Genomic DNA, 27,520 nt, shown 5'->3' on the forward strand with positions numbered 1-27,520 from the left:
AGAAAAGCCCAAGGAGAGTGGAATGATAAGATTATTAATTCTATTCAGTACCTAAGTTCCTTGTTAATAGTCTGGTGTATTTATTGTCGTCCCACTGTTCACGAATACGAATTTATCTGAAACGTTGTACGGAGCAGGTTGCCTTTAATAAGCCTTTCAAAAGAGTGGAATGTTAGAGACTTATAAGCAGCCATGCTTCAAATATAGGAAATTGAGTCACGTTGTTAAGTAACAACTGTTTTTTCAACCTGAAATCCTCCCCACCATTGTCCTCCAGTGTAGATGCACTGATTGTTTTCTGATGTTAATATCATGCTGTTAATGTGCTCTCAATGCATATTGGATGTGATTCTTTGAAAGCTGGAAGCCACCTATCTGAGGGTTTGATTATTTCTGTGGTTGAGATATTTAGCAACACCAAAACAACAACACACAGTGGAAGATTCCATGAGTCATGCACAGCTCTGGAATGTCATGGGCCACGAATGGAGGGAGTGATGGTGAAACAGCCAGTTTTACTGCAATCTATATAAATTTAAAAAAAAAAGACTTCTAAACAGGAGGAGTATATTGTACGTATATGTGTTCACACACACACACACACACACACACACACACAAAGAAATACATTGAACAGAGTGAGCAGAGTGTTCCAAGAACGGAAACAAACAAAAAGCAAACCGGGAAGGACAGCAGGGGAAAAAGGCAACAGATGAACATTAAGCTGCCATGCTGAGGAATTTATTTGCGTCTTTTACTTGGTTGAAGGCGAAGCTGTTGGACAGCTGCTTCAGCAGCAGCGATGGCTGCCCCAGCGTCTTCAAGGTGGGTTTGAGTGACGCTGGTTTTGCTTTGGCTGCGAGATGGTCCATGAGAGCGCAGATGTCCTTCTGAAGAAGATTTAGAGCTCCCTGGACTGCTGTGAGATTTCTCAATGGTGGGCATCTGCATGTCTGATGGGGAAAAGGATAAATGGGAGTGTTACTTCTATTAAATAAATAATCTCTCTCTCTCACAAAATTGTGTTTCCAGGCACAGTTCTGAAGTGCATCACTCCAGCAGTAGCCCTAGCATGCACTGAGGCACAATTCCCTCCCTGCTTTCCTGTTGCTCTATGGTCCAAGGTATAGTTTGCTGCTGACCTATACAAGCAGCAAATTTGGACACCTCCCATGCTGACCCAGCTTTGCTCGCTGGTGAGCTGGTGGGTGGAGCCAAAGCTTATCACATTTCCAGTTCTTCCTTACCCACCTGTGCTACAAGAAGGAAGCAGGCAAGCAGCACCATTTACCCCTGAGTGTCCAGACTCAAGTCCAAGGTAGGCCGAGCAAGTTTAGGATCTCCCTGTAGTGGTGTGCAGTTCAAGTCACAATCTAGCCCTTATATAATTATATCCACAGCCATCTCTGATTTAGACAAGAGAGGATATTGTCGTTGCAAGTACACGGTGCTTTACAGAATTGTCATCAAAGCAAACTTACACCAAAAAGAAATAAGACAGACCGTGTGTTATTACCAGAACACTATCCTCTTAGTTCGCTGCTGTCATCTGGCCTCCATTTGTACTGGTTTATCAGATGGACATTGCTCTGGTACTACATGTGTTGCAGATACACAATGTTTGCCAGCTGAGATATTGGGAAGCTGCTATATTTAGTTTGAAAAAAATATTCTGAAGAATTATACACATTGACGGTCGGTTTTGGAGACATTGAGCCTGATTCTTCACTCACTCACAGTAGTGTAACTCCACTGAATTCCACTACCTCTACTGATTTCAATGGAGTTACTCCCGATTTACACCAGTGTAAGCCAGATTCTACTCAGGCCCATAATGAAGGTGAAATGAACTTACACTCATTATGATTCTTTACAAACATGTCAGTTTGACAATGTCAGACAACAACAGTTTAAATATTAGCACACATGCTCAAAACACAGTGCCATAAAATACAAAATGAAATGAAAAATAAAGCCTAATCCAAAGCAGTATATGTTTTGAATTTTGGCCAAAGACATAGGCAAATGAAAAGTACCATAAGATCTCTAATACCTATGCAGAACACATAGGATCTCACTTTATAATATACTGTTTGAAAGACGAGGAGTACTTGTGGCACCTTAGAGACTAACCAATTTATTTGAGCATGAGCTTTCGTGAGCTACAGCTCACTTCGTCGGATGCATGCCGTGGAAACTGCAGCAGACTTTATATACACAGAAAATATGAAAAAATACCTCCTCCCACCCCACTGTCCTGCTGGTAATAGCTTATCTAAAGTGATTATCAGGTGGGCCATTTCCAGCACAAATCCAGGTTTTCTCACCCTCCACCCCCCCACACAAATTCACTCTCCTGCTGGTGATAGCCCATCCAAAGTGACAACTCTTTACACAATGTGCATGATAATAAAGTTGGGCCATTTCCTGCACAAATCCAGGTTCTCTCACCCCCTCACCCCCCTCTCTCTTGTGTGGATCTCTTGTGTGATCTCTTGTGTGGACTGGACCAGGCTGAGGTTGGTGGTGGGATGGAAATTGTTGAAATCATGGTGGAATTCCTCAAGGGCTTCTTTTCCATGGGTCCAGATGATGAAGATGTCATCAATATAGCGCAAGTAGAGTAGGGGCTTTAGGGGACGAGAGCTGAGGAAGCGTTGTTCTAAATCAGCCATAAAAATGTTGGCATACTGTGGGGCCATGCGGGTACGCATAGCAGTGCCGCTGATCTCAGCCTGGTCCAGTCCACACAAGAGATCCACTTCCTGGACACTACAGTGCTAATAAACAATGGTCACATAAACACCACCCTATACCGGAAACCTACTGACCACTATTCCTACCTGCATGCCTCCAGCTTTCACCCTGACCACATCACACAATCCATTGTCTACAGCCAAGCTCTGCGATACAACCGCATCTGCTCCAACCCCTCAGACAGAGACAAACACCTACAAGATCTCTGTCAAGCTTTCTTACAACTACAATACCCACCTGCAGAAGTAAAGAAACAGATTGATAGAGCCAGAAGAGTTCCCAGAAGTTACCTACTACAGGACAGGCCTAACAAAGAAAATAACAGAACGCCACTAGCCGTCACCTTCAGCCCCCAACTAAAACCCCTCCAACGCATTATTAAGGATCTACAACCTATCCTAAAGGATGACCCAACACTCTCACAAATCTTGGGAGACAGGCCAGTCCTTGCCTACAGACAGCCCCGCAACCTGAAGCAAATACTCACCAACAACCACATACCACACAGCAGAACCACTAACCCAGGAACTTATCCTTGCAACAAAGCCCGTTGCCAATTGTGCCCACATATCTATTCAGGGGACACCATCACAGGGCCTAATAACATCAGCCACACTATCAGAGGCTCGTATACCTGCACATCCACCAATGTGATATATGCCATCATGTGCCAGCAATGCCCCTCTGCCATGTACATTGGTCAAACTGGACAGTCTCTACGTAAAAGAATAAATGGACACAAATCAGATGTCAAGAATTATAACATTCATAAACCAGTCGGAGAACACTTCAATCTCTCTGGTCACGCAATCACAGACATGAAGGTCGCTATCTTAAAACAAAAAAACTTCAAATCCAGACTCCAGCGAGAAACTGCTGAATTGGAATTCATTTGCAAATTGGATACTATTAATTTAGGCTTAAATAGAGACTGGGAGTGGCTAAGTCATTATGCAAGGTAGCCTATTTCCTCTTGTTTTTTCCTACCCCCCCCCCCCAATGTTCTGGTTTAACTTGGATTTAAACGTAGAGAGTGGTCAGTTTGGATGAGCTATTACCAGCAGGAGAGTGAGTTTGTGTGTGTATGGGGGTGGGGAGGGATGTGAGAAAACCTGGATTTGTGCTGGAAATGGCCCACCTTAATTATGCACATTGTAGGGAGAATGGTCACTTTGGATGAGCTATTACCAGCAGGAGAGTGAGTTTGTGTGTGTGGTTTTTGGGAGGGGGGTGAGGGGGTGAGAGAACCTAGATTTGTGCAGAAAATGGCCCAACTTTATTATCATGCACATTGTGTAAAGAGTTGTCACTTTGGATGGGCTATCACCAGCAGGAGAGTGAATTTGTGTGGGGGGGTGGAGGGTGAGAAAACCTGGATTTGTGCTGGAAATGGCCCACCTGATAATCACTTTAGATAAGCTATTACCAGCAGGACAGTGGGGTGGGAGGAGGTATTTTTTCATATTTTCTGTGTATATAAAGTCTGCTGCAGTTTCCACGGCATGCATCCGATGAAGTGAGCTGTTGCTCACGAAAGCTCATGCTCAAATAAATTGGTTAGTCTCTAAGGTGCCACAAGTACTCCTTTTCTTTTTGCGAATACAGACTAACATGGCTGTTACTCTGAAACCTGTTTGAAAGACGCAATTTCTTAATAAAGTGGTACTGAAAAGGCCAAATTCAGCTTTGGTGTAAGCAGTTTAACTCTACTGAAATCACTGTGAGGCTGGATTTAGCTTTTAATAAAAGTATGTAGAAAATATATGCGAGTCACTCTGTTTTTCCATGGGACCCTGAAAATCACAAAAGGTTCTGTTACATCATAGATTTCTGATGACTTGTTAGGGAAATTTTTCATAGCTTTTACCCTTGGATGGGTCAGGGAAGATTCCATGACTTCTGCTCTTGATGACAGATGGCTTTGGTGATTGCTGGCTGCTCTGCCCAGAATGAGATTTTCCATGGTCAATACTTTCAGTCTGCTCCTTCAGAGGATACCACCTTGGGGTGTTGTCAAGCTGAGAGGTGCTGGATAGCTCAATCAATATCTGCACAATGACATATGATATATCTGATTAAGATATAACATGAGACACAAAGTGGACTGAATCTAATCTCAATGATGCTGGTGTAAGTCAAAAGTACCTCACAAAAATTAATAGAATCATACCAATGTAAAACCTATAAGGGGAAGATGAGATGTTAATGAATATTTGTTACTAAAGAGATCTTATATAATGTAAGAATGATGGTGAAAGGTTCTTTAAGTATTTATATGTGCTTAGTGATTATATTCAAATGTTAATATCTATTATTTTTTACCCCACAAAGGAAAGAGATAGCTATAACTTTAAATATTAAGGGAACAATTATTTTCTATTGCTTAAAAATACTGTACTCAATAATGCCTTTTAGGAATCAGAGCTGCATTGGGGAGGGGAAGACAATGCCTTGAGAGCATTGCCATGAGAGGAACAACTGTGCAGACCTTTAAATGATGTAGCCTGTGCTCCTCTGACTTTACTTTGCTGAGACCCACTGCTCTGGGCAACTAGTGCTGCTGGCAGGAGTCTTGGATGCCTTTCGAAAGATCTGTCCAGAAAGGGGAGGTTCTCTTTAGGACTCAGTCAGTGCAAAGGAGGTAGAATAGGCAATTGATTACAAACATCTTCTGACCTTAGGAAGCAGAGCTCTTTGGGGAGAGATTGAGTTCATAAAGGGGAGCAGGGAGCACAGAATAAGTTGAAGACAACTTCCAGTGACCAAAGCAAGAGTTGCCGAGGGGATGAACAATCCTCTAGACCCACTCTTTAAGGCATGAAAGAACAGCTGAGTGCTCCACCATAAACAAACAAACAAACAAACAAACAAACACCTTATATATTTGGAACAGAAAAGAGGCTGTGGGGGTAAAACTTTGGGCCATATTGTAGTCTAGAAGCATCTTAAAGGAGCAGCTACTTAAGGATTCAGAGATTCTAAGGCCAGAAGGGACCACTGTGATCATTTAGTCTGACTTTCTGTGCAGCACAGGCCCTAGAACTCCCTCCAGATAATTTCTAGAGCATTACATTTGAAAAACATTCAAGCTTGATTTAAAAATTGTCAGTGATGGAGAACATTTGTTCCCCATGTAGGTACTTATAGAATTTCATGTTTTTTTTTCATGTCACTGATAAAAATATTAAATAGAGTAGGGCAAAGAACAGATCCCTGCAGGATCCCACTGGAAACACGCCAGCTCAATTATGATCCCCCATTTACAGTTACATTTTGAGACCTATCAGTCAGCCAGTTTTTCATTTATTTATTATGTGCCATGTTAATTTTCTATCATTCTAGTTTCTTAATCAAAATGTTGTGTGGTATCAAGTCAAAGGCTTTATAGAAGCCTAAGTATATTACCAAAAAAAAAGAGATACCAAGTTAGTTTGACAGATCTAGTTTCCATAAAACCCATGGTGATTGGCATTAATCACATTACCCTCTTTTAATTCACTATTAATTGAGTCTCTTATAAGCTGCTCCACTATCTTTCCCAGGATCAATGTCAGGCTGACAGGCCTATAATGATCTGCGGTCATCCTATTTACCCTTTTTAAAAATTGGCACATTCGCTCTCTTCCACTTTTCTAGAACTTCTCCAGTGCTCCGGAGAAGGCCTCTAATTATTGCGGAGACTAAGGGTACGTCTACACTACCCACCAGATTGGTGAGCAGCCATCGATCCAGTGGTGGTCGATCTATCATGTCTAGTCTAGGCATGATAAACTGATCCCCACGTGCTCTCCCATCGACTCTTGTACTCCACCGCCGTGAGAGGCGCAGGCAGAGTCGACGAGGGAGTGGCAGCAGTCGACTCACCGCAGCGAAGACACCGTGGTGAGTAGATCTAAGAATGTCAACTTCAGCTACATTATTCACGTAGCTGAAGTTGCGTAACTTAGATCGATCCCTCCCAGTGTAGACCAGGGCTAAAGGAGAACAGTTCCCAGCCTAAATAGCAGACAGGTATACATCAGGCCCACTGTCTGAAGCTACCAAAGGTTAACTAAGGACTGGAGGAACTCTCTCCAAGGGATACAGCTTGGAGAGTTGTCATTGATAGCTGTCCCATAAGCAGGCTACCACAGACTCACCAAAGAGGCTGGTCAGGGTGAGGCAAAGGCAAAGAGACCACTCATAGATGGAGCAGTAAGTAGAGATGAATAGTTTAGGGTGTTTAAAAAGGAATTTAGCAAAGAGTAGTGTCATGGAAATTAGGCTGAATAATGGCAGAAAATATTTCCTGATGCTGAGTTCTTGGCAAGTTGTCCTTTGGAAATGGTAGGAGCACCAAAGCACAAGAATGTTAGAATTAGACTGATCTACATACAGACCAATATTCTGTGTGGAACAGCTCTTGGTACCTGACCCCAGGATGAGGTCACTGTGTGACTGTCCTGTAGACCAAATGCTTGGATACTTAGCAGCAAGCCAGCTGGACAACAGGCAGAAGCTGTAGATAATTAAAACAGAAGCCCCTACAGGTTGTAACCCTTGCAGGCTCCCAATAAACTCATACATGTAATAGTAAGGGAATCTTCTCTAGTGCTGGCAGAAGGAAAGGGTGCAAATACTTTAGGAACCAAGCCTTTGTCATCTGATTAGAAAAAAAAATACAGACTGATTCAGCAGTCCAATGAATTTATGAAAGACTCCTCAGCTCTACCTGGGAAGTCTCCTCAAGTCTGTCTCTTTCCAGGGGGGCAGAAAAGACATTTGTCTTTAGCTCTCATATGCTGGGCAAGACCCAAGCTCTGGCTTGGTTTCTTTGGGGGGCTTTTAGTTGCTTCATCAGTGGTGCCCTTAGAGACAACAGTCATTGACAAGTTATATTTTTGGATGCACCCCACATCCACTGTCACTTGTTAGGTTTCCTTCTGATTTAATCCTTGACAGCCCCTAAATAATGGGCCTGAAATATACTTGTTTGCGCTCTCTCTCACTCTCTCACTTTCCCAACGAGGAACTGCATTCACATTTAAATAAAAATGAAGTTATAAATTAGATTAAATACTTGCAGATGGTGCTCATATTTCAAGTCAAAAGTTTTAATCATGCCAGAGAAGCAGTCATTAAAACACCAATTTAATCTACAGGTCATAAATAATAATGATGTAGATACTCGCTAAAGTCATGCATTTTGGGGTATGATAAGTATGCTGAAGACAGCAACAATGTGATGTGGTAGGTAGGATGTAAGTAATCATGTAATTGCTTTTTAAACTCATCCTTACATTTGTTCTAGAGATTATATAAGTGCTGACATAACTTGCCTGGTACTATGGTCACAATAAAGCATATCTGGTGCTAAACTGAATAACATTTCATTGCATATGCTGTATAATACACCTTAAATGGAGGGTAAGCAATTTTTTTCACATTAGTATCACTTGATCCAAATGGTAATTTTAGTAATTGATTTTTCTGGGTAATTGTTTCTAATTGTTATCCTCTGTGGTAATAACAATTTTAATTACTGATTTGACATGGTTATTGCTGGTAATTCATATTACATATGCTTTAAAACAAAAAGGGAAAGCAGGTTGTATCCAAGCTTTTCATCATTGCTGACCTGGAGCAGTGTTATTGAGACATTAGGAATAAACTATGCAAGACTGTGCTTTCAGTTACAGCTGCGTCATGCAACTGACTTCTTTGCAATTGCGTGTGCTTAAGTGCCTTGCAAAACCCTGGCCTCCAGGCAGAATTTGGTCCTTTTCTCATTGGCACGGCCGCTCTTCTCCCCACACTATAGAAAACTCGTCAGTCCTGAGACAAAGACAGACTCTATTTGTCAGAGCTGAAATCCCTCGTCAAGTTACTTTTGAAACACTGAGCTAAATTAGTGCAACTATTCAGCAGAATCACTTAATCCTAAATGCACAAAATTAGCCCTACTACGATATAACAAGAGACAGAAAAGTTTGGTGCCCTTTGTGGGTGAATGAAGGAAATCTCACACATTTCTTATGAAGTCAGGCAGTAGTATAGTTATGGCCTAGCAGCTAAGCCTAAAGAAAAATGTTTCTATGAGTCCCACAACCACCAAACAAACAATCTCTTATTATCAATGTGCATTTAATCAAGTGTCTCCCAAGAGGTGGGGAGGGAGTTTGCAGGAAGAGAGGAAATTAGATACTCACTTCACCCAGAAAGTCATTGGAGGAGAATCTATCATAATCCCAGACAGTCACTTCCAGTGTTTTCTTCTTCAGCTACAGTTTAAATCAAAAGATGATTAATCCCAATTGCCATCATAAACCTCATGTCGCATCCATACAATAGCTTCTATTTTTATTAATTGCCTGCATTGTTTTTCAATGTGATAGCCAGACAATTTTTTATCCCCACATCAACCTTGATCTCAGAAAATTAATTTTGGGCAAAGCTGGAGTTTGTTGTCAAGACGGATGGGCTTGTACAAGGCACTGCTGAGACTCTGAGAAGTTGCTTTTGAAAGCCCGACAGTGTGTCCAGCACAAGGCCCATACTGTGACTTTTTAAACGTTGATAGTGACTACACATCTGTACAAACAATGGGTGTTACCATACACACTGTAACAAGAGTGATAAGGTAAGGTGAGCTATTACCAGCAGGAGAATGGGGATGGGGAAAAAACTTTTTGTAGTGATAACCAAGGTGGGCCATTTCCAGCAGTTGACAAGAACGTCTGAGGAACAGCGGGGGGGGGGGGAGGGAAATAGTTTTACTTTGTGTAATGACCCATCCACTCCCAGTCTTTATTCAAGCCTAAGTTAATTGTATCCAGTTTCCAAATTAAATCCAATTCAGCAGTCTCTCCTTGGAGTCTGTTTTTGAAGTTTTTTTGTTGAAGAATTGCCACTTTTAGGTCTGTAATCGAGTGACCAAAGAGATTGAAGTGTTCTCCGACTGGTTTTTGAATGTTACAATTCTTGACGTCTGATTTGTGTCCATTTATTCTTTTGCATAGACACTGTCCAGTTTGGCCAATGTACATGGCAGAGGGCACTGCTGGCACATAATGGCATATATCACATAGGTAGATGTGCAGGTGAATGAGCCTCTGATAGTGTGGCTGATGTGATTAGGCCCTATGATGGTGTCCCCTGAATAGATATGTGGACACAGTTGGCAACGGGCTTTGTTGCAAGGCTGTCTCCCAAGATCTGTGAGAGTGATGGGTCGTCCTTCAGGATAGGTTGTAGATCCTTGATGATGCGTTGGAGAGGTTTTAGTTGGGGGCTGAAGGTGATGGCTAGTGGCGTTCTGTTATTTTCTTTGTTGGGCCTGTCCTGTAGTAGGTAACTTCTGGGTACTCTTCTGGCTCTGTCAATCTGTTTCTTCACTTCAGCAGGTGGGTATTGTAGTTGTAAGAATGTTTGATAGAGATCTTGTAGGTGTTTGTCCCTGTCTGAGGGGTTGGAGCAAATGCGGTGGTATCGTAGAGCTTGGCTGTAGACATGGATCGTGTGGTGTGGTCTGGATGAAAGCTGGAGGCATGTAGTTACGTATAGCGGTCAGTAGGTTTCTGGTATAGGGTGGTGTTTATGTGACCATCACTTATTTGCACCGTAGTGTCCAGGAAGTGATCTCTTGTGTGGACTGGTCCAGGCTGAGGTTGATGGTGGGATGGAAATTGTGGAAATCATGGTGGAATTCCTCAAGGGCTTCTTTTCCATGGGTCCAGATGATGAAGATGTCATCAATGTAGCGCAATGTATACCTTCAAATCAGCGGCACAGCTATGGGTACCCGCATGGCCCCACAGTATGCCAACATTTTTATGGCTGACTTAGAACAAAGCTTCCTCAGCTCTCATCACCTAAAGCCCCTACTCTACTTACTCTATTCAGGGGACACCATCATAGGGCCTAAGCACATCAACCCCCCTCCGCTGTTCGCCAGATGTTCTTGTCAACTGCTGGAAATGGCCCACCTTGATTATCACTACAAAAGTCCTCTCTGCTCCTTCTGGTAATAGCTCACCTTAAGTGATCACTCTCGCTACAGTGTGTATGGTAACACCCATTGTTTCATGTTCTCTGTGTATATAAATCTCCCCACTGTATTTTCCATTGAATGCATCCAATGAAGTGAGCTGCAGCTCACAAAAGCTTATGCTCAAATAAATTTGTTAGTCTCTAAGGTGCCACAACTACTCCTTTTCTTTTTGTGGACACAGACTAACAGGGCTGCTACTCTGAAACCAGTTTAATACAGATATTCTTAATGATGTAGAAGACCTTCACAATAAAAAGTGGATTTATAGTAATTGTTGTTACAAAATATCTTCTGGTCTCACTTAGTCTTAGTAAAACGAACAGTTATGCAGTGCCAGTTTCTTTGAAAATTATGTTAAAATAAGTATATCCTACCCCCCCCAAGGAGATTTTTAAATATTTTTTGGGGGAATACATAATGCACTTGCTAATAGGGCAACAATAAAAATATGGTTTGAAAGCAAAGATTTAAAAAGTGCTCTTAACTAAGTGAAATTCTGTTCTCTCTCTTTTTTTATATCCTATCCACTCGGGCAACATAGAACACGTTTTTATTGGAAATATCCTGTGAAAAATTAAACAGAAGTTTGAACAAGAGACTATATAAAGTGGCAAGATAGCAGGGAAAGCTTAGCATATCATTTGTGAATGCCCTTTACAAATTATAGGCAAAGATATTTAAACATTTAGAGAGATGTTCTAAAGAGTGCCTCTTCTCTACAAGTTATGAATGTGCTGGACTTCAACAGAAGGAATTATAGAATCATAGAATATCAGAGTTGGAAGGGACCTCAGGAGGTCATCTAGTCCAAGCCCCTGCTCAAAGCAGGACCAATCCCCAATTAAATCATCCCAGCCAGGGCTTTGTCAAGCCTGACCTTAAAAACTTCTAAGGAAGGAGATTCTACCACCTCCCTAGGTAACGCATTCCAGTGTTTCACCACACTCCTAGTGAAAAAGTTTTTCCTAATATCCAACCTAAACATCCCCCACTGCAACTTGAGACCATTACTCCTTGTCCTGTCCTCTTCTACCACTGAGAATAGTCTAGAACCATCCTCTCTGGAACCACCTCTCAGGTAGTTGAAAGCAGCTATCAAATCCCCCCTCATTCTTCTCTTCTGCAGACTAAACAATCCCAGTTCCCGCAGCCTCTCCTCATAAGTCATGTGTTCCAGACCCCTAATCATTTTTGTTGCCCTTCGCTGGACTCTCTCCAATTTATCCACATCCTTCTTGTAGTGTGGGGCCCAAAACTGGACACAGTACTCCAGATGAGGCCTCACCAATGTCAAATAGAGGATAGATGGATCTAGGAGGGGAAAAAGTATGGATCTGATTGAATTTTTGTGTGGGAACTGATACATATTTTATTGTGTGGGAAGAGTATTTGACACAGACAGCACTGCCGAGTGAGGCAGAATGTTTTTGAGGGAGCCATTTATTAAAATGTCGCCAGCACATTAGTCTCTCTCTTCTTCACTCTCTTATCATTTCTCTTAAGTCTAAATCTGAAAAAAAAGTTTCATTGTGTATTTAACCTGCATAATTTATGTTTGCGCCACTGAACAAGAATCACACCCCTCTTCAGATGGAGCTATCTTATCCAGCAGACCAGGATTTCAAGCAACTGGCCCTATGCTGGAACTGCATTTTTGTATTAGCAAGATAATAAAACAGAGCTGGAAATTTATAGTACTCCACATTTTTTGTAGTGTCTGTTTTAATCCTCTTAACTTAATAAAGCTTTTATAAAATACCAGGATAATGGACAATCATCAGAGGAACTCTGCTAAGCAGGGTGCATGAGATAAGTTTCAAATATGAGTTGAGGGGAAGTATTTGTCTGAAGACATATGTACCACAATTAAGGAATCAAGAGCATTTTGTGATTAGAGATTTTACAAGTAGCCCTTGTGTGTGACTCTATCTGAGCAAAGTGAGGTGCTGTTTTACATAATCCAATTTTAGCTGCTGAAGCCAGTGATTTAAGGTCCCCTCAGGAAGTTAACGGGTGATGTGATTGCAAGTAATTTTTCTAAACCTGGGCAGGTGTGTCTGTGTAGGTGGGAGTGCACTCATCGGGAAAAGAACAAGTGTTCCCAGGCGAAGGACAGCTAGATGGCCATGATCACGCTTTGATCAGGAAGCAACTTTGGCTAGGCGCCAGTCATGGTGAGACAAAGGCATTGCTGAGCCTGAATCAGTTAGTGGGTGTTTCTTGTGTGGGAAGTTGCTAGATAAAAGTGAGCATTGTGACACATCATGTGGCAATTTGGATGAAATTCTGGGCCCACTCAAGCTAATAATGGCAATTTTACCATTGACTTCAGTGGGACCAGGATTTCATCCTTACGGTCCTTAGAGATGATAGTCTCTGCATAAACCAGGTGTTTTCTAGTTCTAGTTCTGTCAGTCCATCCATTCAGTACCCATCATCATGATTTCTTTTAGTGCCTATTAAGGCAAGTCACCTAACATTGACTGCTCAGAGAGGAGTGATGCTAGGTAGAAAAGAAAGGAACGGTTTGTTGTGTCTGAATCATAAACCAATTTTTTTATGAGGGTACTTTAAACTAAGCAGTCATTTGACTACAGGTTTCATTTTGTCTCATGTCTGTTAGTTTTGCAATATAGAATGTAAAAGCACATAACATGTTAAGGTTACTGCACTGTATCAAATATAATACATTTATAATATATTGAAAAGGGGAATAGAGAGGAAAAAATTATGACAAAAATAGATACAGGATCTTTACTATATACAGGCCACCACTTAGTGCAGTTTAACTTTAGAGGAATGTTTTTTTTATTTCTGATGTATAGCAGAGCACAAGCTTCTTTTGAGCTAGACAAAACACTTTTAATTGACTCGCTCAAAATAAATCTGGGTATAAATTATAGGGCAAAAAAGTTTTACCACCACAAACTTAGTTTAGTGAGAATTCCAAGCTATCCTCTCCAGACCCCCTAAAAGCATGTCAAGTTTACAAAATCTAAAACCCTGCAAGGTTTGCCCATTCCTAGTATTCATAAAATTGAGTGCTGTGTACAGGACTTTGTGACACTAACGTAAATTTACTGAAATGTATTGAGTAATATGTGTATGTATAACACAGCCTACATGGTGGAATGTTCGTCTTGCTCAGATTATGATTATGTTGCCTTTTGTTGGTATCTGGATGAAATTCACTGTAATACTATTACAACTAATAACAATTCTCCTTTAGCTCAAGTGTTAGGAACATGTATTACTGGAGCGGAAGATACTGAAATGTAGCCCTGCTGATGACAGGTGACAGTTGCCTAGTGATTGGCACTAGACTCCACATAAAGTATCTATGTCACCAGAGATAGAGTGATAAATGTTGCCATGTTCTTGGATCTGAACTCCTGTGAACCTCAGATTCCAGAGAACAGCCTGGGGGGACATGCGGAGTAACAGCTAATGTCTGCCATTTCCCCATATACTGCCTAGAATGTCAGACCCTTCTCCCCTGCTTATGTGATTAATGTCTCCTCTAGTAACTGGCTCAGACACAACTAACAGCTAACTACTATATTAATAGTTCACATGGCAGAGGTCTCCATTTGAAGGTCTGGAGATCACTGCCTGCGTGATATTGCTGATGACTATGATATTTGTGTTCGTGTAGCTATGGTACATACCATTGGGAATATTTTCTATATTCTCCCCTGGGAAAATTCACACAACTCACTGAATGGAGCAAGCAGAATATTTTTATGCAGGCCCTGACTCCTACGCCAGATGTAGAGCCTTCTCTTATTCCTTTTCTTCAAAGCCGCTTTGGAAGAGCATAGTACTAATTTATGCCAAGACGCATGGTGCAGAATAATTAATACTGAATAATAATTTTATAATTATTTGTACTTATTTAGTTTTATATTAATATTCTATGAGGTTTTTAAATGCATTGCCTTTTACATTGTTATAAAGGACTCGGTACACAGGGGCAGAAAGGGAATGTGGATATAATTTTCAAAAGAGCCTAAATGATTTAGGAACCTACACTGCATTTTCAAAAGTGACTAAGGCATTCAGGAACTTAAGTGACTTTCAATGAGACTTAGGCTCCAACGTGCCTGAGTCACTTTTGAAAATTATCTCAGGTTCCTAAGTCACTTAAATGCCTTTGAAAACTATATCCTTTCTAAATAAATCTATTATATATTAATTTCATTCAAGGAAGTGTAAATGTTTTACAAACATTAAAGAACTGAGCCTCACAATACTCCTGTAATGTATTGCTACCCACTTTAGACTGATCAGAAAACTGTGGCAGACTTTTTTTTTTAAATTTGTCCAATGTCATGTACGGTGTCAATGGCAAAGGTAGGAATAAAACTCAGTACTTTTAATGCCAAATCATCTGCTCTCATCACTCCATCTTACACCTATCCAAAGAAAGGGGACTTGCACTGAGTATACATAGCAATGTTTGTAATATATGTCTAGAACCCCTCCCTAAATTAAAATATCTCCATCATTCTCCCCTTCCAAAAAAATTAATTATGAAATAAATACTCAGTTTTACTTATTTTTTCCATTTAACTGTCTAACTGGAACTTGCTACATTGCAAAATTAATCATTATGGTCTTGAAAAAGTCTGTTTCATTCAAAAGTCTTTCTCATAATTATTTTCAGTTTAATTTCTGCTATGTTATGAAAGAGAAAACGAAAATGAAAAATTGTATAACCAGCCAATGTCTAGACAGTGACGTTAAAAAGACTATTATTAACAAACATTTAATAATACTTATTTGCTGTCAGCAGGCGAGCATGCCTTTGATCATAGAATCAAACGGCCTTGAGAGGTCATCAAGTCCAGTGCCCTGTGCTGAGGAAGGACCAAATAAACCTAGACCATCCATCACAGGTGTTTGTACATCCTGCTTTTAAAACCCTCCAGTGATGGGAATTCCACTATCTCCCATGGAAGCCCATTCCAGAATCTAACTACCCTTATAATTAGAAAGCTTTTCCTAATGTCTAAGTCTCCCTTGCCATAGATTAAGCACATTACTTCTTGTCCTACCTTCAGTGGATATGGAGAACAATTGATTATTGTCCTTTTTATAACAGCCTTCAAAATATTTGAAGACTGTTATCGGTTCCCCGTATCAGTCTTTTTTTCTCAAGACTAAATCTGCCCAGTTTTTTGTTAACCTTTCCTCAGAGTTCAGGTTTCTAAACTTTTATCATTTTTGTTGCTCTCCTCTGGACTCATTCCAATTTTATCTTTCCTAATGTGTCCTGCCCAGAACTGGACAAATTACTCCAGCTGAGGCCCCATCAGTGTTGGGTAGATCAGGACAATTACCTCCTGTTAATACGCTCCAGAATGATATTAGCCTTATTTGCAATTGTATCACATTATTGACTCAGTTCAATTTGTGATCCAGTATGACCCTCTGAAACTTTTCAGCAGTAACCTCACCAATTATTCCCCATTTTGTAAGTTGTGCATTTGATTTTTTCTTCCTAAGTGCAAGACTTTGTTCTTATCTTTAATTAATTTCATCTTATGGATTTCAGACCAACTCTCCAAACTGATGGAGGAGTGGAAAATGCTTCTCTGAAAGAATAGTTGTATCAAGTTTTTGAGCCAACACTAGCAAGGAAATGATTGCTGACAGTATATGGCTAATTCACAATCCGATGTAGCTTAAGTAGTTTGCTGATCAGAACATCTGTTCTGCAACCAGCATTGTTATTCTCTTAAACTCCTATTTATAGTCATTATCAAACTGTTGTGAAATATCAATCCATGTTGGCTATGCGTCCAGACACTATGAACAGCTTGACATGGAGACAATTCTCCAAGCTGTAGTATATGTTTATTTATATGTGCATTTGCAGCCATCATATACTCTAGGAACAACTGGAATCACAAAAATCAGGAAATATCCAATGCTGGGAGGGACTATGGTGCTATTTGCTATCTTGGCAAGGTATTTAACCTTGCTGCTCTGTGGAACTCTTGCTAATTCATGGAATAGCACTGAATTTTCCTAAGAGAAGAATCATCCACCTACACAACCATCTCATTCTCTCTAGCCAACAGATACATGCCAGGAGAGGTGTGAAAAGAAAAGTCCCTACCAAAAAAAGACACTATGTTGCACACAGTTCTCCCCTGGCGGAGACGACGAAAGAACAAACAACATGTGACAGATGTTAGTCACATCTCTTAATATACTTCTCTTTGATGTATTACTGGAAGGCACTCAGATACCAACGTGATGAGTGCTGTATTAACATAGAGCAAGGTGAATAACTGATTTTTTGGTTGGGTGACGTGGTCTTTCTGAAAAATTAAAAACAAAATGCAGTTTGGATCAAACAGAATCTGATTTTTTTTGGAATTTTTGTTGAATCAAGAAAGTCCAGTGCCTGAACCACTGGGCTAAAGGTTGTAAATGGGAAGGATACCAGCATCAACACCATTTCTTCCTCCAACCATTCTGAAACTATTTGTCAAATTTGCTGAAAGTTCGAATAAAACTGCATTTTTCCTTGAATAAACTATTCATTCTGAAAATTTTGCCCAGAACCTCCATGGAAGAGAACAGAATACGATTGTAGTGACAGTAGAAGCAAAGGTTAAAAAAATTTAAAATTCTTTTTTGTCACATTTTAAATTCTTTGATCCTAGCTCAGTGAGCAGGTGTCAGTATTTCAGCCACTCTTAGCACAGGCCCTAGCTGGCATCCTGAATGGCAAACTTTTGACTGTTACTTTGCTAATTAGGGCCTGTGGTAAGAGTGGCTGAGATACAGACAACTTTCTACTAGGCTCTGGCTGAGAACATCAGCTCATTTAAGGTCACCAAATAAATTTTTGATGTTCAGTCCCTGCTAACTAGACCTGTGACATGTTCACAGCAGACCCTGAAACCAAACCATTTTAAACTTGAAAATCAGCCTGGATTATTTGGAAAGTTTGCTAAGATTTACAAACCTCTTTAGTGAACCTGGGAGGTTTAGGGGCTGCATTGCAGTCATACCATTTTCATTTCGCATACCTTCACTGTGAAAACAGGCAGGGATTTGGCTGAATTTCACTTTGAACTTTTGGATTAGTTTGAAATGCTATGTATGCAAACCCCCAAGGTGTGACACCAAAATACAAGTTTACACAAACCCTGGAAGCCATAACTGAGCTGGATTTCAGCCCATGACCTTAGCAGTAAAAGACTCCATAGCCCATTATTAAGGCTACGATTTAGTCATGAGTATTTTTAGTAAAAGTCATAGACAGGTCACAAAAATTCATGGCCATGATCTGTCCATGACTTATACTAAAAATACCTGTGACTAAAACTTGGGCGGGGGAGTGTGGGGAGGGATATTTTGTGGGGGACGCTGCTGGGGTGGTCATTGCTGGGGGCAGAGGTGGCTCCTGAGGCTGGAGGCACCCGGGGCCAGCGGCTCCTGCTGCCAGGGGCCGTGGACTGGGGCTGCTCCTGCCAGCTGCCTGGGGACCACTGTCTGGGGCCAGAGACCACAGCTGCTCTGGCCGGCCACCCAGGGAATGCTGCCTGGACCACAGACTGCAGCTGCTCCGGCTGCCCTGGAACGGCTGGTGTGGCTGTCCCCAGGGCTTGGCTGTCCCTGGGGCCACCTGAGCAGCTGGCCCGGGAGCCAGCTGTTTGGGCGGCCCTGAGGTCATCCACACTGACTGCTGCAGAAGTCATGGACACTGTGGAAAGTCACGGAATCTGTGACTTCTGTGACCTCCATGACTGACATGCAGCCCTACCCATTATCAATCCTGTGAACCACATTAGTCCCCTCTCCAGCCTTCTTAGTGTTGCTTCATGCAAAAATGAATTCACTAATCCACACTGTCATCACTGAAAGAGAAGAATAAATAATCAAGTTTGAAATTGGGAGGCTAATTTTAAGGGCTGTGTGTCAGGATGAAGCATCAGATCAAGGCAGCTGAAAAAATCTGGACATTCTGCAGTAGCAAGCTTGGCATGCTGAAGTCATTTATAAAGTACTGAGAGATTGGATGGCTGTGAAAAATCAAATCTGAAAGTGTCAAGAACTTAAATGCTAAGAAATACAGGAACATTCGGGAAATGCAACTGGATCCAGGTGCTGGAAACAAATAATCTGTCTAGGTCCATTACTCCATAATTTTTGGATTTAAACCAGGAGGGAGACCCTCGTTTTGTCAGAATTTTTTAAAAAGGACAAAACTTCTCTTTCTCACACTCAGAGCACTGCCATGCTAAAGGCTACCACAGCTGATTTCGGAACTCAAGATTAGATTTAGAAAACTAACAATAGTAAGCAGGAGAAAGCTTTTGAGAACATGAAGGACTCCCCTCCTCAACTGTGACTGAAGCTGGTCTACTCTTGGAAAATAAAAACCCTAAAATGTTCCTCTCAGGGGACTAAGCCCATCTTTAAGCCCCTCACTATTATGTGTGAAAACAGCAACATTCCATATGTATTTTATTTAAATATAGAAAACAACAGAACCCCTAATATAAGTGAATCTGGATGACTGTAAGGAGCAAGACTTCTTGTTTCTCCGTCTTAGACATGCCCTATGTCTTGACTCACTCTCTCTAGTTAATTCAGCATCACATTCAGAGTTGCCATGCCTGTAGCTGTGGCATTGCTGAAAGTGTGGGATCCTGGAGGCAGCCTCACAGACCTGGAAAACACATAGAGCCTGAGTCTCTAGTTACAATCCTGAGACTCAGCAGGTGCATCTTAAACATGCTAGATGCCAGGAAGGAAGATCTCTGATGGTCATCAGCTAACTAGGCTGTCTCAAAAGAAGATGGTGACATCACCAGACCAAATGCAAACGAATGCCAAAGCCTTTAGGCCTCACTGAACACTGACAAATGCATAACAGTAAACCAGTCAGTATTACCTCTGGAGTATTATTAAGATAGGTACTGAATTTATATCTATATGTCTAGTGTTTAGACTTTATGAAATGCCTGTAAATTGCTGCATGCATAATCTCACTTAAAACCATGCTATAAGGTAATACTGAAGTGTATGTTCTATAACTGTAAAATGTTTGCTTTGAAACTATGTAGCTCACCAAACAATAAAGAAGACTTCACCTAATGCAAAATGCTGGATTCCTACAGATTCCTGCCCATGAGGAAAGACTATTGAATCCAAATGGGCCATCATGGAACAAAGACTTTGTTGATTTTGTCTCCCACAGCCCTGAAGAGATTACGTGCCCAACCCCTCATTTTATCACTGGGATGTTGGGGGAAGGGAATAAAAATGCCTGTTAAGGAGAATTTATTATTCTTTTGCTGCTTGAACTCTGAGGGTGAGGCTTTCTAAGCATGTTTTGCCTGGGTTAGCCCTAAAGGATACATAGAGTCTGCTTACTACAGAAGTTTCTATTACTTTTTGAAAGCTGACTGTAACTCATGTGTGTGTGTGTGTGTGTGTGTTTACCTGCTTTACTCTTGTAAAGAACTCTTATTTCTTTTTCCTAGTTACTAAACCTGTGGCTGGTTTGTTACAGGATTAGCTACAAGTACTGTCTTTGGTTTCAGATCTGAGTACAACTGGCCTGAAGTAAGTGACTGGTCCTTCAGGACTGGGACTAACCTGAATATTGTTGTGATTTTTGGTGTAAAGCAACCATCTGTTATAATGTCCATCTTGCCCGGGTGGCAGTGGGACTCTCTGTGACTCCATGGTAAGACTGGTATAGTGCTTTAGGAGATCACACTTGTTACTAGGTTGGTGAAATCTCATTATAGAACATACAACCAGGTTGGAGTTTTTCCCCTGCTTCTTGACAGTCTGCCCCAAGGTTGGCACTCAGGGTCGTGAGCCACTCCAGACAGTGAGACAAAGACAACAACACTTGGCATAGGCGCTAACTCTGTGGATGCTCCAGAGCTAGAGCAACCACGGGGAAAATTGGTGGGTGCTCTGCACCCACCAGCAGCCAAGCTCCGCTCCCCTCCCTGCTCTGCCCCCCCCGCCCCACCGCACCTCCGACTCCTCTTCTGAGCGCGCCATTTCCCGCTTCTCCTCCCAGCACTTGCCGCCGCAATACAGCTGTTTCATGGCGTAACAAGCTCTGGAGGGATGGGGAGGAGTGGGACTGTGGCGTGCTCAGGGGAGGAGGTGGGGAAGAGGCAGGGCCGGGGCCAGGATTTGGGGAAGGGATTGGAATAGGGGCAGGGAGGGGGCAGAGTTGGGGCAGGGACTTTGGGGAAGGGGTTGGAATGGGGGCAGGGCAGGGGCAGAAAGGGGTCAGGATGGGGTAAAGTCAGGGAGGGGCCGGGGCAGAGGGGGATCGAGCACCGACCAGTGCCAGCAGAAGTTGACGCCTATGCCACTTGGTGAACAAATCTATGTTAAATGTGCTTGAACTTACTTATCCCTGGAAAATACACTAAGTATATTGATAGTCCAGCATAGTAATGTTGACCTGGTGTGACTTTAAATGATGTGTATGTGCGTATAGAACTAATAGAGGGATCAAGGGTATTTGCCTCCAAACGCTTTTTTAAATAACTGATAGTAGGTGCAATACGGTGAATTCCAAAGTAAAAAAACCAAAACTATTGGGAAGTATTTTTACGAGTTGAAGGGGCAACTAAATCTCTGGCAGAGATGCTCAAACTGTATCTGTAGAGAGAGTGAACTCTATCAGAGGCAAGGAAATCATTCAAGCTTCCCTTCAATTTGATAGCAGGATTTCTCAGGGGGATGAACTCCCTCCAATATCACCCCTGATTCCACAATGACAGTTACTGGCCATACAAATAATAGAACAGAAAATCACAGTGGATAGTGCTAATAGTCATGTACCTGCTCCATGGAGATACTTTTATAAATGACCGTCTGATTCCACTCGGGATTCAAGCTTTTCTGCACGTATTTAGTCCTCCGCTTGTACTCAGCACTGAATTTGAACAAAGGAAGGGAACATTACATTAGTCCTCTTTTGTTTCCTTCTGTTCTTGTACAGAATATATTTTATGGAAATAGAAAAAAACCTGCAACAACTCAGGGCTATAAGAATACAATGAGCGCCTACCTTCTTTATCTGCATTGCCCAAGCTGCTGTACCATGGTTTCATGATGCTATCTTTAAAAAGCTGACGTTATGAGCCTTCTGAAAACTCAGCCTGCCTACAAGAAAACTGTTCAACCTCCAGCATCAGGAAACACAAGCCTTTTTTTTTTTTTTTTTTTACTGTAGTTATACATACCTCCTGCCTGTTTAGTGCAGGGCTTTAATTACAACTGTAAATGATAATGTGTTTCTTTCCCAAAGAACATCTTTCTGTTATCACATTTAGGTAGGCTTAATCCATTTTATTTTTATTTTGTATTCTTTAATCACAGGAGTCTCATCTTATAGGAACATTAAATGAAAGCAATGGTACACTGATATACTGTTAATGAAAGAAACAGTAATTTCATACTGATCCTGTTCTCTGGCTTCGCCTCTGACTGTAGTGAGACCAAGCATAAAAGTGCATCAAGCTCGTTTTTATCAATAGGCAAGTATAAGAAGTTTGGCTGAATTAGCTGCATTAAAAATGAGCTGAAATATACTCTGCATTTCCTGGGTGAAGAGCAAGTAATGCACTCACCTTTCATACATTATGGATTCCTTGGGCACTATAAGCCCTGATGCTAGATCCACTTGTATACCAATTTTAATTTAATATAAAATGTTAATGGAAAAGATGTCATAGGGTTACCTAAGAAAATACCAAGAACTTCTAGGATTCTGAGCACCCAAATAGATTTAAAGTGCAGAACCATTTTGATAAATTAAAGTTAACTGCTCTTTTATTTACATTTAAACATGGCCCTAATGTAAAGGAACAATCAAAGACTTGAAGATTGGTTTATTTTATTTTTGATTATTCTTCCTTGTTTTAAGACCACTCTGAAAGCGTATAAGTAATATTTCCCAGCTTGATTTGTCCCTGTTCTTTTGGCAAATATGATTTCCTCCCTCTGCTATGGTTCTAATGGAGTAAACACCAGTACAGATTGCCTCATTTTGAGTACTTGCATAATTACAGCTTTGGACACAGTGGTCGTAGTCGATACTCTTACTCATGTCAAACAGTACATTATACTATACAAGTGGCTCCACTGAAATAAATTGTGCAAACAGTTGTGAAAAGTTCTTTCCAATTTTTTTCCACAGAAAATACTTACCATTTTCTGACAGGCTCTACTCTATTGTCTCATATCTGTTTTTCTATCTATATACATATTTTTCAGAAAGGCCCAAAGGCCCACATTCTCCTCTCTCTCACACTATATTACATCACAGGCCCTGAGGAACATACAGCACATCTGAGGTCTGCTCCGTAATAACGAGGCATTTGTGAGCACAGTGACATGAAATCCCTCTCCTGCCTCTTTTCCTCAGACATTCAGTTCTGAGTGACACTCTGTAAAGACAAAAAGAAAAGGAGGACTTGTAGCACCTTAGAGACGAACAAATTTATTTGAGCATAAGCTTTTGTGAGCTACAGCTCAAATAAATGTGTTAGTCTCTAAGGTGCCACAAGTACTCCTTTTCTTTTTGCGAATACAGACTAACACGGCTGCTACTCTGAAATCTGTAAAGACAGTGACTTGCAGCTCTTCTGCATCCCACACCTAGCCCATTTCACACAGCCCCATTCATTTTCTTTCAAAACATGATGTACTACTGTCCTCCAATTTACTAAAAAATGTGTAGGGCACTGTGGTTTGTAAAGCAGAGTATCTTCCCATGTCCACTTAAGAGAGGAAAGCAGAACATGTCCATAATGCAATTGGGTCTGACAACCTCAGAGTGTAATGATATCTGTTAAAAAAGGAGCTCTTTTTCTTTTTCTTTTTTATCATGCATCAGTAAGAAAGATGGATGGGATTTCAGGGGGAATGAATGCATGTTAAAAAGAAATTCACCCTATAATCTTATTACTCTGCATTCTTTGCAAAGAAGGCAAAAACAACCACCCCACTACCACCAACACCACCAAACCGTAAACCTCTCTGGGAAGCAGAAAGACTATGATGACTAATCCTATTTCATGGTCCACTTAAATATTTATGCCTATTAAGAAAACCAGACAAACTCAGTGGCATGTTCCCCCCATTCTCCTGCTCCCAAGCCCCTCCTTAGGCCTTTCTGAAGCTGTCTCTGCACATCTGGAGATGGGGTAAGCTGAGAAGGGCAGGACTGGGGTGAGCATCTCTCTGTCCTCACACTACTTTTCTGATCAGCTAATGCCGACTTGTAAAGATTAACTCACCCAGACTCCCCTTGCACAAGTTGGAATCCATTTCCCTCCTACCCAGGGGCAGGAGAAAGGGGGCAGGGACAGTGGGGAACATAGGAGCTTGAAGACAGTTCAGAGGCACTGGAACTTGGTCTGGATGATTCTGGTACTCAAGGGATATACTGGTTTCAGGGGAGGAGATCTTGGGTTTTGAAAGTGGGTAGGGGATTGGACCCCCCTGCTGGTCTCCTTGATACCACTGTAAATCTTGAGTAATTCCCATGAACTCCGGGCAGTTACTCCTGGGTTAGCCTTAGGGGTGGGCAACATGGGTGACTGTCCAAGGTGCCATGGTCGGGGTCGTGGGGGGGCACCACCTGAGTGTTGCAAGCTGGTGGGCCTGGGCTGCCAGAGGGGGTGGGGGTTGTGTGGGCAAGTCTGGGGCTGGAGCCACTGGCAAGCCAGGCAGGGGGGAAGGTGATGGCACCTGGAGCTGCCAGCTGGCGGGGAGACACAGGCAACAGTCTCGCCCCTGCGGAGCCAGTGGGCCAACTCCTGGTATCCCCTTCCCACGGGCGCAGTGGTCAGGAGGTATACGGCTGGGGAAGGCCCTGGGCTCAGAAACTCCCTCTCTGTGTAGCCCGGCCTAGACGGCCAGTCACTCATGGCAGTGGCTCTGCCTTCAGAGCTGGGCACCTGGCCATCCACTACTGCTCTCCGGCCATCCAGACCAGGCTGCACAGAGAGGGAATTTCTGAGCCACCCAACCAGTGCTTAATTTGTGCCAAGGGTTACTGGGCCTGAGCTCTGGCAGGTCTCTCATTATAAATTAAGCACTGTGGGGAGGAAGTGGGGCTTGGGCGCAATGAGGGTGGGGAGCCTGGAGAGCCTGCGGGGGTCAGGGGCAATAGTGGGGAGACTGTGGGGGCCAGGGGTCATGGGCGGGTGCCTCTGCCAGGGGTGCCAAAATATATGTTCATCCAGGGCATCCTTTTCCCTAAGGCTAACCCTGAGTTACTCCAGTTTTATATCTGTGAGAGCAGAATTTGGCCTGAAATGCTATTGCAAAAGGGACTGAGTCTGTTGCACAGCAAGAAATTAAAAAACAACAACACTGACTAAATCTAGAAAAGCCCACACAAAGCAGAATGCCACTTGAAGGACTGTGCAATTTTAAGAAGAAAGACCTGGCAAATACATTGGCTCTGTCCCACTAGATTACCACTTTTCCCTTTGCCTGTGATTAACAGATGGTGATGCTTTGATACAACACCTTCATTAAAACTAGTCAACTCCCAATGGAGTTCATACTTGAAACTCATAAGACATGCCATATGTGGAAAGAACACAAACAGAGGCTCTTCCTTTTCTTTATCATTTCTCTGGGTTTCCCTTTTTATACCCTGTTGCTATATGCATTAACACAATACATTACTTATAGAATAAAGAAAGTATTAGACTACTCTTACATGGAAAAATTAACGTTTGAATACATGAATTATATAATTATATTAATTATGAAATAACCGTGATTTGAGGCAGAGCAGAATTTGTTTATTAAAAAAGCCACCTATTAGCCTGCTTAAATTTTCCTTTTTAAATAAATGTGAGATTAGAGCGCTGAATTGTATCTGGTATTACTCTGGGTTGGAGCTGGTCAGAAATTTTTAGTCAAAACAAGTTTTTTTTGACAAATAGGCCATTTTCCTCTGAATTGACAGGTTTTGTAAAATGTGTCAATTTCAATAAAATTTTCTTTAGGACCCTCTTCCACCCTTCTCACCCTCGCGCCCCCCACTCCTTACCCCTCCCATCCAAATCTCAGACAAAGTGCTTTGACATTTTTTGAAGGGAACATTCCAATTTTTCATTTACAAATGACTTTTCAGAACAAAATTAATTGTTTTTCCACAAAAACATAGTGGAAAATGTTTTTAACTTCAAAATTGCAATGAAATGTTTATATTTTATCCAAATGAAATATTTTGATTGACCTGAAATGAATTTTGTTTTGGTATTTGGTTTCATAGGAAAATTTCATTTTTGTTTAGTTTTGTTTTCATTCTGTTTTGGAATAGAAAAAAAATCAAAATCATGGAATTTCCAACAAAACAGAAAATCTGGTTCTGTACCCACTCTGCTGTGGGTTGACACTGGTGTATTTAAGAGCAGAATTTTGTCATTTAATCTGTTTTATACCTGTACTCCAAAACCCAGCACAGGTAAATCTAACTAATATTTCAGTTCTGCTTACTTCAGACTGCCATTTATATGTGGACTTTTGCTAGAAAGCTATAAATCCATCTAGTACAATAATCTATAATATAATTCTAGGCAAAGGTTTTGTATAAGGTGTACAATAGTTCTCTAAAGAAAGGTAGAATTGGGTCACTTCCAAATAATGTCAGCATCTCTGATTGTCTCTCAGCAGTAACCTCTGCTGAAAATTATGTGACAAGTTCACAGTTAATCACAAGCATCAAAGAGTAAGGACCAATTTATGCAGTATTTGATTGAACAAAATTCCCATTCACTTCAGTGGAAGTTTTAAATAATTAAGAACTACAGAGTTTGATCCTAAAACGTTTCTGCATCAGGAACCACAACAATTCCCCCCCTCCTCTACCAATTTCTTTCCCTTCTGGAAATCAGATTAATTAGACAGTGAACAGCAAAGCCAGTCTTGGTTCCTGGATTTATAGGTCACCAGAACTCAATGAAAATCTACAGGTACATGCATAAGGTAATCACAGCTTGATGCATGCATGCTTCAAAGAATAAAATTGAAAGATAAGTCACTCTACCTTGCATTCTGGACAACCATGACTTGTCTGCATGGACCCAGTGAGGAGACAGTGTAATAAATGGAGATAGGAAAGTGGAGGAAGCAGCATGAGAGAAAATGGGAATAGACAGAAACGAAAGAGAGAACATGTGAATAATAAATGAGCAGTTTCTAGTTTCAGAATCACAGGAAACAGACATTAACAAGAATACATATTTTGATGTGGATTGAACTACATCAAAAAGAAAGATATGTATTAGCAATCAGTGAATGCATTTGTATTCAGATAAAAGTAATGAAATTACTGAGCATCTCTCCACTTTAATTGTCAGTGGTATGTACAAAGAATCCCCAAAGCAATATGTCCCATTGTGAATGATAACATTAATCATAGTTTGAACTAGAAATGGGCCCAAACCACAATGGAAATTTAAATGCCCCAGAACTTTGTCCCCGTTTGGAGCTGGATTTGAATTCAGGTCAGAACTTTGTAGCTTGGACCTATCTCTAACTTAAAGTCTTATTTCTACAAAATCAGGGCAATAACTCCCCTCCCCCTCCCTCCAACTTCTCATATGACAATCGGCACAAGTAATTAAAACTCAGTTTTTACATAAAATGGAACTGTAGATGTCACAATACGTAAGGATTTACTATGTATCCATCATAAATGGTCTT

The 27,520-nt window shown here is 41.4% G+C and overlaps 1 protein-coding gene across 1 annotated transcript in view; it reads right to left on the bottom strand.

Moving 5' to 3' along the window:
* PCLO (piccolo presynaptic cytomatrix protein) overlaps positions 1-27,520 on the bottom strand; it is a gene marked incomplete at its 5' end in the record, with an annotated part of 521,208 nt that overhangs the window by 63,407 nt on the left and 430,281 nt on the right. Inside the window, 5 exons of the mRNA XM_084610084.1 lie at positions 759-953; positions 4,625-4,805; positions 8,946-9,017; positions 21,629-21,722; positions 26,862-26,888. Of these exons, the coding sequence (XP_084466210.1) occupies positions 759-953; positions 4,625-4,805; positions 8,946-9,017; positions 21,629-21,722; positions 26,862-26,888 (569 nt within the window). The remainder of the gene's footprint in view (positions 1-758; positions 954-4,624; positions 4,806-8,945; positions 9,018-21,628; positions 21,723-26,861; positions 26,889-27,520) is intronic.

The sequence above is a fragment of the Lepidochelys olivacea genome (genome assembly GCF_965140295.1).
Source record: "Lepidochelys olivacea isolate rLepOli2 genome assembly, chromosome: 1".
Classification (NCBI taxonomy): Eukaryota; Metazoa; Chordata; order Testudines; family Cheloniidae; genus Lepidochelys; species Lepidochelys olivacea.